This window comes from Stegostoma tigrinum, chromosome 18 (assembly GCF_030684315.1).
Source record: "Stegostoma tigrinum isolate sSteTig4 chromosome 18, sSteTig4.hap1, whole genome shotgun sequence".
NCBI lineage: Eukaryota > Metazoa > Chordata > Chondrichthyes > Orectolobiformes > Stegostomatidae > Stegostoma > Stegostoma tigrinum.
The window spans coordinates 62,093,951-62,106,783 of record NC_081371.1 but is presented as its reverse complement, the minus strand read 5'-3'; the positions used below and the strand labels follow the sequence as shown (position 1 = coordinate 62,106,783).

At 46.4% G+C, this 12,833-nt stretch overlaps 1 protein-coding gene across 2 annotated transcripts in view; it reads left to right on the top strand.

Annotated features, from left to right (window-relative positions):
* nav3 (neuron navigator 3) overlaps positions 1-12,833 on the top strand; it is an 824,703-nt gene that overhangs the window by 528,546 nt on the left and 283,324 nt on the right. The window contains exons 8-9 of one of the 2 annotated variants that reach the window (XM_059652602.1): positions 3,030-3,207; positions 6,914-6,964. In XM_059652602.1, coding sequence (XP_059508585.1) covers positions 3,030-3,207; positions 6,914-6,964 — 229 coding nt within the window. The remainder of the gene's footprint in view (positions 1-3,029; positions 3,208-6,913; positions 6,965-12,833) is intronic. The other variant, XM_059652603.1, reaches the window with a different exon arrangement.

The window sequence follows — 12,833 nt, the reverse complement described above, 5'->3', positions numbered from 1 at the left end:
TTCCAGCCCCCTAACCCACACACCAGGCCTTGTTATCACATAACCACTATTACACACCACCTGTTGTTAGTCACTAACAGTCCCATTAACAACTATTCACCCTCCCAGCCAAATCATTATACACTCAGTGATAGTGGGACCTGCAGATGCTGGAGAATCCAAGATAATGAAATGTGAGGCTGGATGAACACAGCAGGCCCAGCAGCATCTCAGGAGCACAAAAGCTGACATTTCGGGCCTAGACCCTTCATCAGAGAGGGAGATGGGGTGAGGGTTCTGGAATAAATAGGGAGAGAGGGGGAGGTGGACCGAAGATGGAGAGAAAAGAAGATAGGTGGAGAGAGTATAGGTGGGGAGGTAGGGAGGGGATAGGTCAGTCCAGGGAAGATGGACAGGTCAAGGAAGTGGGATGAGGTTAGTAGGTAGGAGATGGAGGTGCGGCTTGAGGTGGGAGGAAGGGATGGGTGAGAGGAAGAACAGGTTAGGGAGGCAGAGACAGGTTGGACTAGTTTTGGGATGCAGTGGGTGGAGGGGAAGAGCTGGGCTGGTTGTGTGGTGCAGTGGGGGGAGGGGACGAACTGGGCTGGTTTTGGGATGCGGTGGGGGAAGGGGAGATTTTGAAACTGGTGAAGTCCACATTGATACCATTGGGATGCAGGGTTCCCAAGCTGAATGAGTTGCTGTTCCTGCAACCTTCGGGTAGCATCATTGTGGCACTGCAGGAGGCCCATGATGGACATGTCGTCAGAGGAATGGGATGGGAGGTGGAAACGGTTTGCGACTGGGAGGTGCAGTTGTTTATTGCGACCCGAGTGGAGGTGTTCTGCAAAGCGGTCCCCAAGCCTCCGCTTGGTTTCCCCAATGTAGAGGAAGCCACACCGGGTACAGTGGATGCAGTATGCCACATTAAGCAGAGGTTCACCTGCACATCTGCCAATGTGGTATACTGCATCCACTGTTCCCGGTGTGGCTTCCTCTACATTGGGGAAACCAAGCGGAGGCTTGGGGACTGCTTTGCAGAACACCTCCGCTCGATTCGCAATAAACAACTGCACCTCCCAGTCGCAAACCATTTCCACTCCCCCTCCCATTCTTTAGATGACATGTCCATCATGGGCCTCCTGCAGTGCCACAATGATGCCACCCGAAGGTTGCAGGAACAGCAACTCATATTCTGCTTGGGAACCCTGCAGCCCAATGGTATCAATGTGGACTTCACCAGCTTCAAAATCTCCCGTTCCCCCACCGCATCCCAAAACCAGCCCAGTTCGTCCCCTCCCCCCACTGCACCACACAACCAGCCCAGCTCTTCCCCTCCACCCACTGCATCCCAAAACCAGTCCAACCTGTCTCTGCCTCCCTAACCTGTTCTTCCTCTCATCCATCCCTTCCTCCCACCCCAAGCCGCACCTCCATCTCCTACCTACTAACCTCATCCCACCTCCTTGACCTGTCCGTCTTCCCTGGACTGACCTATCCCCTCCCTACCTCCCCACCTATACTCTCCTCTCCACCTATCTTCTTTTCTCTCCATCTTCGGTCCGCCTCCCCCCTCTCTCCCTATTTATTCCAGAACTCTCACCCCATCCCCCTCTCTGATGAAGGGTCTAGGCCCGAAACGTCAGCTTTTGTGCTCATTATACACTCCTTTGTCTATCCAACTGCCCTTCTCCGTCTTTGGGCTCTATCCTATTGTTTACTCCCTACCCCATTCCCCACCCCTATCTTCTACACATAAAATGACATTTTCCCAGCTATCATCAGTTCTGAGGGAGGGTCACCAGACCTGAAACATTAACTCTGCTTTTTTCTCCACAGATGCTGCCAGACCTGCTGAGCTTTTCCAGAAACTTCTGATTTTGTTGCTGATTTCCAGCATCTCCAGCTCTTATAGGTTTTTGATCTTCTATCCATACCACTGTATAACCCTGTGCTCCACGAGTTTCTATTTCCCGCAAAAACCTTTGCTGTGGCACCTTGTGAAATGTCTTCGGGAAATCTAAGTGTTCATACATCCACCATTCTCCTTTATCAACAGCACAAGTTGCCTCTTCAAAGAACTTCAATAAATTAGTTAAACATAAATTCCCTTTGCAACACCATGTGAACTCTGCCTGATTACCTTGAACTTATTCAACTGTCCTGTTATAACATCTTTGCTTTCTCTCATCTTTACTTTTTCTCATCTCTCACCCAAACCCCTTCTAAATCCTGGTTTCCTGTGCACAGTTTTGGTCTCCTTACAAAAGGAGGAGTAGACTTGTGTTGGGAACAGTTCAGAAAAGTTTCACTCAGCTGATTTCTGTGATGAAAGGGTTTGGCTTCTGAAGAAAGGTTTAGCAGGTTGGGCCGATAGCCGTGGTAGCTCAGAAGAATGGGCAGTGACCTTCCCAAACATAGCGGATTTTGAGGAGGCCTGACAGGGTAGACGCAGAGAGGATGGTTCCCCTTCTGGGTTAATCTGGAGTTATTGGGAATCATTTCAAACTAAAGGGCCTCTTGTTTTAGGTGAAGATAACAAACAATTTCTGTTCAGAGAGGATCATTAATCTTTGAAATTCCATTTCACAGAATGTAGTGCAGGACGTGTCACTGAATACATCTTAGGCCAATCAATGAGGTCAACAAAAGAATTACTAGTCACTGGGGGCCATCAAGGAAATGGAGTTAAGGTCCTGGTCTTATTGAATGGTGAAGCTGGATTGAAGGGCTGAATGGCCCACTCTTTTAATGATCTTATTTTAACATTTACCCATGAGATGACAGCTCTGATGAGGCAGAGTGTCCCTTTGGAGTGTTAGCCTTGAATGTGTACACCCACCCCTACAATGGACCTCTGCCCGATAGCTCCAGGCGTACAGAAGGGAGAGAGAAAAACTCACAGAGCCATTTGACATTTCCAGGACAGTTTGTGTTGCATTAAAGGAGTAATAATTCCCAATTACATCTGCTTTACTTTGACATCAATCAGTGATGAGACAAAAAGGCTTCTGGCAGTAAACTGAATGTGTTTGTTTCTCCTTTTGTAGAAATAAGGGATGGAAATCTAAAAGCCATTTTAGGGCTCTTCTTCAGCTTGTCTCGGTACAAACAGCAGCAGCAGCAACAATACCAAGATCTGATAGAACTCCAGCAGCGTGTGCAGCATCAGTCATTACCGAACAGCTCAGCCTGCCCTCAAAGGGGACAGCCAGACATGCAGTCCAGGTAGGTGCACACCCTGGGCTCACATCTCTACCAGGGCACTTCCCCTTCTCTGAGAAAACCCCTTCGAGCTTTGGATTCACTAACACTTTTCTAAATGTGGGCTTTCTGAGGTGAAAAGGTGTTGTGATTAACAGGCTGTCCCTCAACTCAACTGCCAACCATATTCCTAAATTTCCATAACCATATCGAAGGGGTCCCTTCAAAACAAATCCAGGTGTGAATTCAGGAGGAACATCTTAACCCAGAGAGTGGTGGCAATCTGGAACACTTTCTGACAGGCTGTTGGGTGCAGTAGTATGAGAGGTTAGCCACAACCATGTGACAATGAAACACACACACACACACACACACACGCACACGCACAGACACACACACACACACAGGCACACACACACACACACACACCCTCCTCAAGTCACACTTACACAGGCTCACAGACACACACATACACACAGACACACACACACACAGACACGCCCACACACTGACACACAGACAAACACAGACACACGCACACACATACATCCACACACACACACACAGACATAACACACACACACACACCCTGCCCCCCCACACACAAACAAGACCCACACACACATAGACCCACACAAACACAGACCCACACACAAACCTTCCCCCACACATACACACGCCCACATGCGCATTCATACATATAATATCTTCACAGGAGATGATGCTTATCCTACCTTACTGCACTTTGCAGCCTCATGGTAAGATAAAGTCACAGTGAGAGTCATTAATCTTTTCCTTATCTCAGTAGGCTTTGTCAATATTCTTTAGCAACACAATGAAACTAAAAGTGTTACATGGTGGCACGGAGTGAACAAACAGTTTGGACAAGTCTTTGTCTCTGCTTTGAGTAGGTCACAGCTCACAGTTAAGTACAGTTGAGGCTAAATTTTCACTGAAGATCTGTAAGGAAAATATTGTGCGTTATCCAGACTAATGAGGAGAACACCTTCCAGACCGTGCATTTCAGATTCCCACCACCTTTTATTCCCCAAAGCCCTCTGAGTCTCTTGCCCCCTACCCTAAAACTATGCTGTCTCATGAGGAACCCTCTGCTGTCTCTTCACCCTGTCCATACCCCTCATACCCCTGAGTCATGTCCCCCACTCAGCCTTCTTTGCTCGATAGAAAACAATCTGAGCCTATCTAGTTTCTCCTTATAGCTCAGTTTCTCCATTCCAAGCAACATCCTGGAGATCCACCTTTGTACCTGCTGTTGTGCTAACACGTCTATTCCGTAGTGAGGTGAGCAGAACTGCACACAGTGCCCCAGCTGTGACCTGACCAACGCTCTGTACAACTCCACAGGAGAACACTAGATTTGTAATGATCCATGAATCTGCTCAGATACAACATGATGCAAGAGGATGCGCTGTGCTGCAATACCTACAACATTTTATCATGGGGCTTCTGCTGAAGAAGATGGGAATGAAGGAAGGATGGCTACTTTGTTACAAGTTACAAGTAAACCCAGTGTGAGACTCCTCATCCCGTGTAATGTCACAGTTCTCACAACAACTAACAACATCTCCTTTCAGAATTTATCCTGGTCATATAGAACTAACAGAAGGAGACCATTTGGCCCATCATGCCTGTGTCAATTAACAAAAGGTGAGCCAGCCTAGTCCCATCTTCCTGCACCAGGTCTGCAGACCCATTCCCAAGTTCTTCAATGAACATCGGAGTAGTTGTCCAATGTGCTGGGAGTTCCTCCCTTGACCACTCCTTCAGGCAGAGAATTCCAGGTCCCCATGACCCGCTGGGCAATGAAGTTGCCCTCAGCCTCTTCTGCTCCAAGTTAAACAGTGCCAGCCAACCCAACCCTTCCTCAATTGTACTAAACACAGATCCAATTCCAACCCACAGGATGGAACTGAGCAAACAGATTTTGTAGGGTATTCAGTATAAAAGCCTTGATATTCCAGGATTTGCCACCATTTGATAGCCTTGAGTTCGTCTATTAGGAATTTTGGAATAGGAATAGGCCACTCATCCCCTCAAGGTCACTGTTGTGCCTCATCAGGATGTCGACGTGCTGATCTCTTGTCACAATGACCACAAAATCAAGAGGAAGTGGCCGCTCTGCCCATTGAGGCTGTGGTATGGGGGTGATGAACCAAGGGACGGGACATCTAGCACCAATTAATGGCACAGTTCCAACTTGCTCCAGCTGAACCCGGAGTAGATCGATAACCAAGCCATTGCTGTGATCACTGAGTTTTAGTGCCAGGCTTTGCTGAGTTACAGCCTGTTTTGCTAAATGACATTTGACTTATTTGGAACTGACTATGTGAGAATTTGGCTGACTGAATGTCTGCTGAAACCTTTAATGTTCAAATCCTTATGTGAGACAGCTCAAACATAACTGTTTTTACCCACATATGTTTCTTTTTAAGGTTGACAGTTGGGCATTTTTATAAGTTTGTTTAACTTATTTAGTTAATGAAATACAAGAGAACATTGCAGGATGAAATCTCCCCCCTTGGTGAAATCTGAATTATATTCTTTCTGATATCGGGAACAATTCCACAAGGATTCTGACTGTCACACCGCCCCTTCCATAAGCATGACACGCAAGTCATAAACTGAATTAGACTTGACAGAAGTTAAAATTGCAGTGATTCAGAGGTGATTTGGCAAATGAAGCTTTCGTTTGAGAGTTCTGTTACTGGATCAAACTTCCTATGACACTTTTGTGTTCTTTGGGAGTTATTATAAGGATAAGCATTTATATAACTTTCCAAAGACTAGTTAGAACTACTTAAAGTTTGGAAACAGTGTAAACTGACTTTGATTATAATTCCAATTTTTCATTAATGTTGAAGAGGGCAGTGTAATGTTACTGACCTGACAATTTGTGTGGACTATAGCCTTAGCTGATGCACAATATTGTGGAGTTAGCTCAGACAGCTACAGACAATGTGATATCCACAAATACCCTGTGAGAATCTTACTGCCAATCTCTCATGCTCACGTTTAATGATCCCCATTAACTCCGGTAGTGTTGTTGATACCAACCTGTCCCCCCTTAGGGATTAATCTTGCCACAAGATTTGGTTCTTGAGCAGAGTAATCCCGCAACTCAACACTTTGACCATGATTCAACAAAGAAACTAACACCTTAAATTGACAACAATAAAGGGGCCAGGAATTGAGTGTTAAGAGCAAGTTAATCAATCATTAAAAACCAAAAGAACTGCGGATGCTGTAAACCAGGAACAAAAAAAGAAGTTGCTGGAAAAGCTCAGCCGGTCTGGCAGCATCTGTGGAGGAGAAAGTCAGAATTGTTCTTTCCTTCACAGATTCTGCCAGGCCTGCTGAACTTTTCCAGCAACTTCAGTTTTTGTTCTTAATTAATTATTAACTGAGAAAGTGTTCACTGAGTTGTACAGTATGGCTTTATATTTTTGAGCAGCTGGTTGTGGGAATCAAGCAGATCACATATCAGATCACATTTCTGATTGCCACCTTCACACTCATCACCAGTCTGACAAGATCACTTGTTTTGTACTTTTGTTCAATGTCCTGTCATTATAATTTAATTATTCGTGCATTGCTATTCTTTTAGCTCTTTCAGGACTAGTTCGATGTAACTTGTCATGTTGATAAAGTACATTTTATATGTGATCTTTACTGTTTCCTGTCTCTCCCCTCTCTCTCTCTCGTTATACAGTCTGGCAGCCAAACCTGCTGGAAGTGCAGCCAATCAGAAAAAGTCTACCAGGTCAGCTGGTAATTCTTATCCAATGCCTGCATAGTTTGTATAGATGACCTGTTTGTACTCAGTGGAGGGACCGTTGTGTCTGACATTGAACTGAGGAGTAGAACCGCAGAATCCCTACAGTGTGGAAGCAGGCCATTTGGCCCATCAAGTGCACGCTGACCCTGTGAAAAGCATCTCACCCAGATCCACCCCGATATCCTACCCCCTTAACCCTGTATTTCCAATGGCCAATTCACCCTAACCTGCACATCTTTGGACTGTGGGAGGCAACCCACGCAGACACGGGGAGAATGTGCAAACTCCACACAGACAGTCACTCCAGGCTAGAGTCAAACCTGGGTCCCTAGTGCTGTGAGGCTGCAGTGTTAACCACTGAGCCACCGTGCTGTCCCAGTAGAGCCCAGGTTTCTCATCCCTAATGGTGACTGACTGGAGCTTTCGTATAATCCACAATGTTTAGAGAACAGGAATCTTAGGAGTGGAAACGCAGTTGTTTTGGAAATAAACCAGCTCCTGCATCACTATTTGGGAAGCTTCTGAACCAACTGACCAAGATCAAATTGAGGGATTTCCATTAGCATTAAGGGATTCACATGTACAGTTGCTGACTATGATTGGACATGTTCCTGGAGGTAAAATCATATCTTGTTGCCTCATACCTCCTCCACACTCCCACCACTGATCTCCTGGCAACTCCATCCCTCTCCCTACCTGTCTGTAGCCTCACAATGTAAATTGAATTATCATTGCCTGGCTGGAGGTTTCTTAACTGTTAGTTGCCAGTTTCTCCTGATTATTTTTGAATGCCCTCTAAATTCTGGGATGGAACTTTAATTCCCAGGGACAATCCTATAGCAAAGTAACAAATATCTCATTAAGTGAAATGTGATTCAATGTAAATTACGGAACAGGTTCAGTGAATGATTGAGGCTCCCAATTTGCATTTGAGGAACATTTGACGTGATATTGAAATGATTAGAAGGGGTTAAAACTGAGTGTGGTGAAAAGGGATAAGAACTACAGGAAATTCAGAGCTGCTTCATCATCAGAGTGCGATCTCACTGAGTCAACATATCTGTCTGCTGCCATTTTCAAACTCTGCTTAATCACATCCTGTTGAGTCTCTGTAGTTCAGAGCACAGTGTGACACACACATGGATACAGACATAGACACATGCACACTTGCACAAGCACGCACACAAAAACACACACACACACACACACACACACAGACACACACACACAGAGACACACACACACAGAGACACACACACACAAAAACACACACAGAGACACACACACACAGAGACACACAGACACACACACACAGACACACACACACAGAGACACACACACACAGAGACACACACACACACACACAGACACACACACTACTGGCTGACGTGGGTCTTGTTGTGGACTGTGTACTGTAGTTAATAAAGAAATAGATTCCTGGATCTGAGAGGATCACATTATTCTGAAATCTGGAGATTGCTCAGAGTTGTGCAATGACTTACTGAGTTCGTCAGTGACAAGCTATAAATATCAAGAAAGAAATGGGCAAATTTAGACTTAACCAGATGAGCTAGTGCATCATTGGAACAGTACTCAAAAATAATTGCAAAGACATTGCTAAAATGTCCAAGAATGACATCTGCTTGAAACTAGCTAAACCCTCAATCAGGCCCCCATCTTTATCCCCTTCTACAACCATGCACTGCTACCCCAAACCCCACCCTTGCCCCTATCTTCACCCTCGCACCCCCACACTCGCACCCTCACCCTCACCTTCACACTCCCCCCCTCTTACCTCCACCCTCAGATCCTCATCCTAACCCTTGTACATCCCTCACCCCTCCCACATCGCACCCTCTCACCCCCAGCTTCACACCCTCACACCATCGCGACCCCTCATACACCCCCACACAACCCACACATGCCCCCATACGCCTTCCCTCACACACCTCACCCTCACACCCCTCACCCTCACACCCCCTGAATCCTTGCAACCCACCAGCGGCCAGCCTTTCAGAGGCGAGCTCTCTCTGTGTGGATGAGGTGAGAGTTTGTGTAGGCTCGCCTTTCGGAAGGTTTGAGTTGACTGACCTTGATAGAAAAGCCCAGCTGACAAATTTCGCTTTGCACTGTTTGATGGCTCTGAGAGCTACTTGATGTTCATGGTGCCTCATGATTCCACTCGGTCCATCTGGCCTGTGCTAGCTGTTCGAAAGAGATATGGGATTAGTCACGAGCTCCTAGCAGTTTGTTTCCCCCCACCCTGACAACATTTCTGCGTAATTTCTGTCTTTTCAAGCATTCATTCTCCTTTCATTGTTTACATTTAGGCTGAAAATTTGCAAATGACATTTACCCACACAAATGCCAGGCTATGACCATCATCAATAAGAGAGAATCTAAACACTGTCCCTTGACATTCAATGGTGTTACCATCACTGAATCCCCCCACTATCAACATCCTGGGGGTTACCATTGACCAGAAACTCAACTGGACTCTCCACATAAACACAGTGGTTGCCAGAGCAGCACAGTGGCTCAGTGGTTAGCAGTGCTGCCTCACAGCACTAGGGACTGGGTTTGATTCCAGCCTCAGGTGACTGACTGTGTGGAGTTTGCACATTCTCCCCGTGTCTGCGTGGGTTTCCTCCGGGTGCTCTGGATCAAAGATGTATGAGTTGGGTGGATTGACCATGGGATATGCAGGGTTAAAAGGTGGGGACAGTATGGATCTGGTTGGGATGCTGTTCTGTGGTGGGGGTTCATGTGAATTCAGTGGGCTGAATGGCCTGCTTCCACATTGTAGGGATTCTATGTAGAACAGATAAATTGATAGTAATACTGTGGAGAGTAACTCACCTCCTGACTCCCCAAAGCCTGCCTACCATCTACAAGGCACAAGTCAGGAGTGTGATGGAACACTCCCCACTTGCCTGGATGGGTTAAGCCCCAACAACACTCAAGAAGCTTGACACCATCCAGGACAAAGCAGCCGCTTGATTGGCACCACATCCACAAACATCCCACTCCCTCCACCACCGACGCTCAGTAGCAGCAGTGCTTACTGTCTACAAGATGCACTGCAGAAATTCACCAAAGATCCTCAGACAGCACCTTCCAAACCCATGATCATTTCCATCTCAAAGGAGAAGGACAGCAGATACATGGGAACACCACCCCCGGCAAGTTCCCCTCCGAGCCACTCACCATCCTGAATTGGAAACATTTTGCTTTTTCTTAAGTGTTGCTGGGTCAATATCCCATAATACCCTCCCTCAGGGTATTGTGGGTCACCCTTTAGCCAATGGACTGCAGCAGTTCAAGAAGGCAGCTCACCCCCACTTTCTCAAGGGCAACTCGGGACGGGCAATAAACTAGTTTTGTCCTGGTTACATGTGAGTAGGGAACCTAGAACACAAGGCCATATTTTCTGAGGAAGAGGCTGGCCGTTTTGGACTGAGGTATGAAGAAATCCTGTCATTCAGAGCCTCATGAATTATTGGAATTCTCCAGCCTGCAAAGCTGTGGATGTTCAGGTGGTGGATAGTCAAGGCTGAAATGAATTGATTTTTGATCCTAAATGAATTGATACACACGGGGATTAGGTGGAAAAGCAGGGATAACCTTGAGGATAAACCATGATCATCCTGAATGTTGGAGTAGACTTGATAGACCGAGTAGTTCCCTCCTTTTCACATTCCATATGCTCCTAAGTTCACTGGGGTCCCATTGGACCACAAGAATGGGGCACAATAACAAATGTTTTACCACTTTTAAAAACTTAGCAAACTGTTTTCCATCATAAAATCTGGAAAAGAATGTGGCAGTTGCCCAGCAGAACAACCAATCATTGAGCCTGAAGCCCTGAGATTTCTATCTCCCCTTTGATTGGCCTCAATCTGCTTCAGTTTGTCTGTTTGAAAATATAACATTAAAAGGATGGGAAAGTTTAACAGTGAAATGACAGGGCAGGGTTCCAGTACAGAGAGAGAGAGAGAGAGAGAGAGATAAATGGAAGACACAGAAAGAGAAACACACGCACAAAGAGAGAGGGAGGGGAATATATAGTAAAACAGAGAGAAACAGAAACAAGAAGAGGAGGGAGAGACAGAGAGAGGTACATGTATGAACACACACACACACACACACACACACACACACACACACACACACACACAGAGACACACAGACATGGAGAGGGAGCAATACAGAGAGAAAAAGACAGATTGAGGGAAAGAAAGAGAAGCAGTGAGACAGGCAAACAAAAGTGTTTGGAGGGAGACTGAGTCATTGAGACCAATAAGGAGGTGGAGAGAGGGGGATAAACAGAAGAAATGACTCTTAAAATCAGGTGAAAGAGTATAAATTATGTACTGATATTGTGCGGCATTAGATTTAGACATACCCTGTGTGTGTCCTTTCACAATCAACCTGCATTAATGATAGGTTGAGCTTTCAAACTCAATGCCATGCTTCCAGTATTCTGAAGGTGGCAGCATGTCACTGTGGAATGATAAGATAGTGTATCGGTTCCTTTACCAGACCAGGAGAATCCGCTGAGCTTCTCTCAGTGAAACGTCGGTCAGGAATCAAACTAGATACATCCAGCATTTGGAGCTTCCAGAGAGGCCATGAAAAACGAGGACAAATCCAACCTGAACAATTACTGCCCCATCAGTCTCCTTTCGACCATCAGTAAAGTGATGGAAGGCGTCACTAACAGAGCTAACAAACAGCACCTGCTCAGCAATAACCTGCTCAGTGACACCCAGTTTGGGTTCTGCCAGGGCCACTCAGCTCCTGACCTCATTACAGCCTCGGTTCAAACATGGACAAAAGAGCTGAATTCCAGAGGGGAGGTGAGAGTGACAGCCCTTGATGTCAAGGTTGCATTCGACTGAGTGTGGCATCAGGAAGCCTGAGCAAAACAGGAATCAGTGCATCGGGGGCAAACTCTCCACTAGTTGGAGTCATACCTGACACACAGGAAGCTGATTGTCTGTCATTGCTGGTCAGTCATTTTAGCTCCAGGACATCTCTGCAGGAGTTCCTCAGGATAGTGTCCTCGGCCCAACCATCTTCAGTTGCTTCATCAATGATCTTCCCTCCATCATAAAGTCAGAAGTGGGGATGTTTGCCAATGATTGTGCAATGTTCAGCACCATTCGTGACTCCTCAGATACTGAGACAGTTCATGTTCAAACATAACAAGATCTGGACAATATCCAGGCTTGGGCTGACAAGCAGCAAGTGGCATTTGCGCCACACAAATGCCACGCCATGACCATCACCAATAAGAGACAATCTAACCACTGCCCCTTTTAATATTCCATGCTGTAATTGTCACTGAATCCCCACCTATCAATGGGGTGACCATTGACCAGAAACGCAACTGGACTCACCACATAAACACAGTGGCTACAAGAGCAGGCCAGAAGCTGGGAATACTGTGGTGAGTAACTCACCTCCTGACTCCCCAAAGCCTGTCCACCATCTACAAGGCATAAGTCAGGAGTGGGATGGAATACTCCCCACTTCCCTGGATGGGGGCAGCCCCCAACAACACTCAAGAAGCTTGACACCATCCAGGACAAAGCAGCCGCTTGATTGGAACCACATCCACAAACATCCCACTTCCTCCACCACCGACGCTCAGTAGCAGCAGTGTGTGCTGTCTACAAGATGCACTGCAGAAATTCACCAAAGATCCTCAGGCAGCACCTTCCAAACCCACGACCACTTCCATCTAGAAGGACAAGGGCAGCAGATACACGGGAACATCACCCCCTGCAATGTCCCCTTCACCTTCCTGACTTGGAAATAAATTGCTTTTCCTTCCGTGTCACTGAATTAA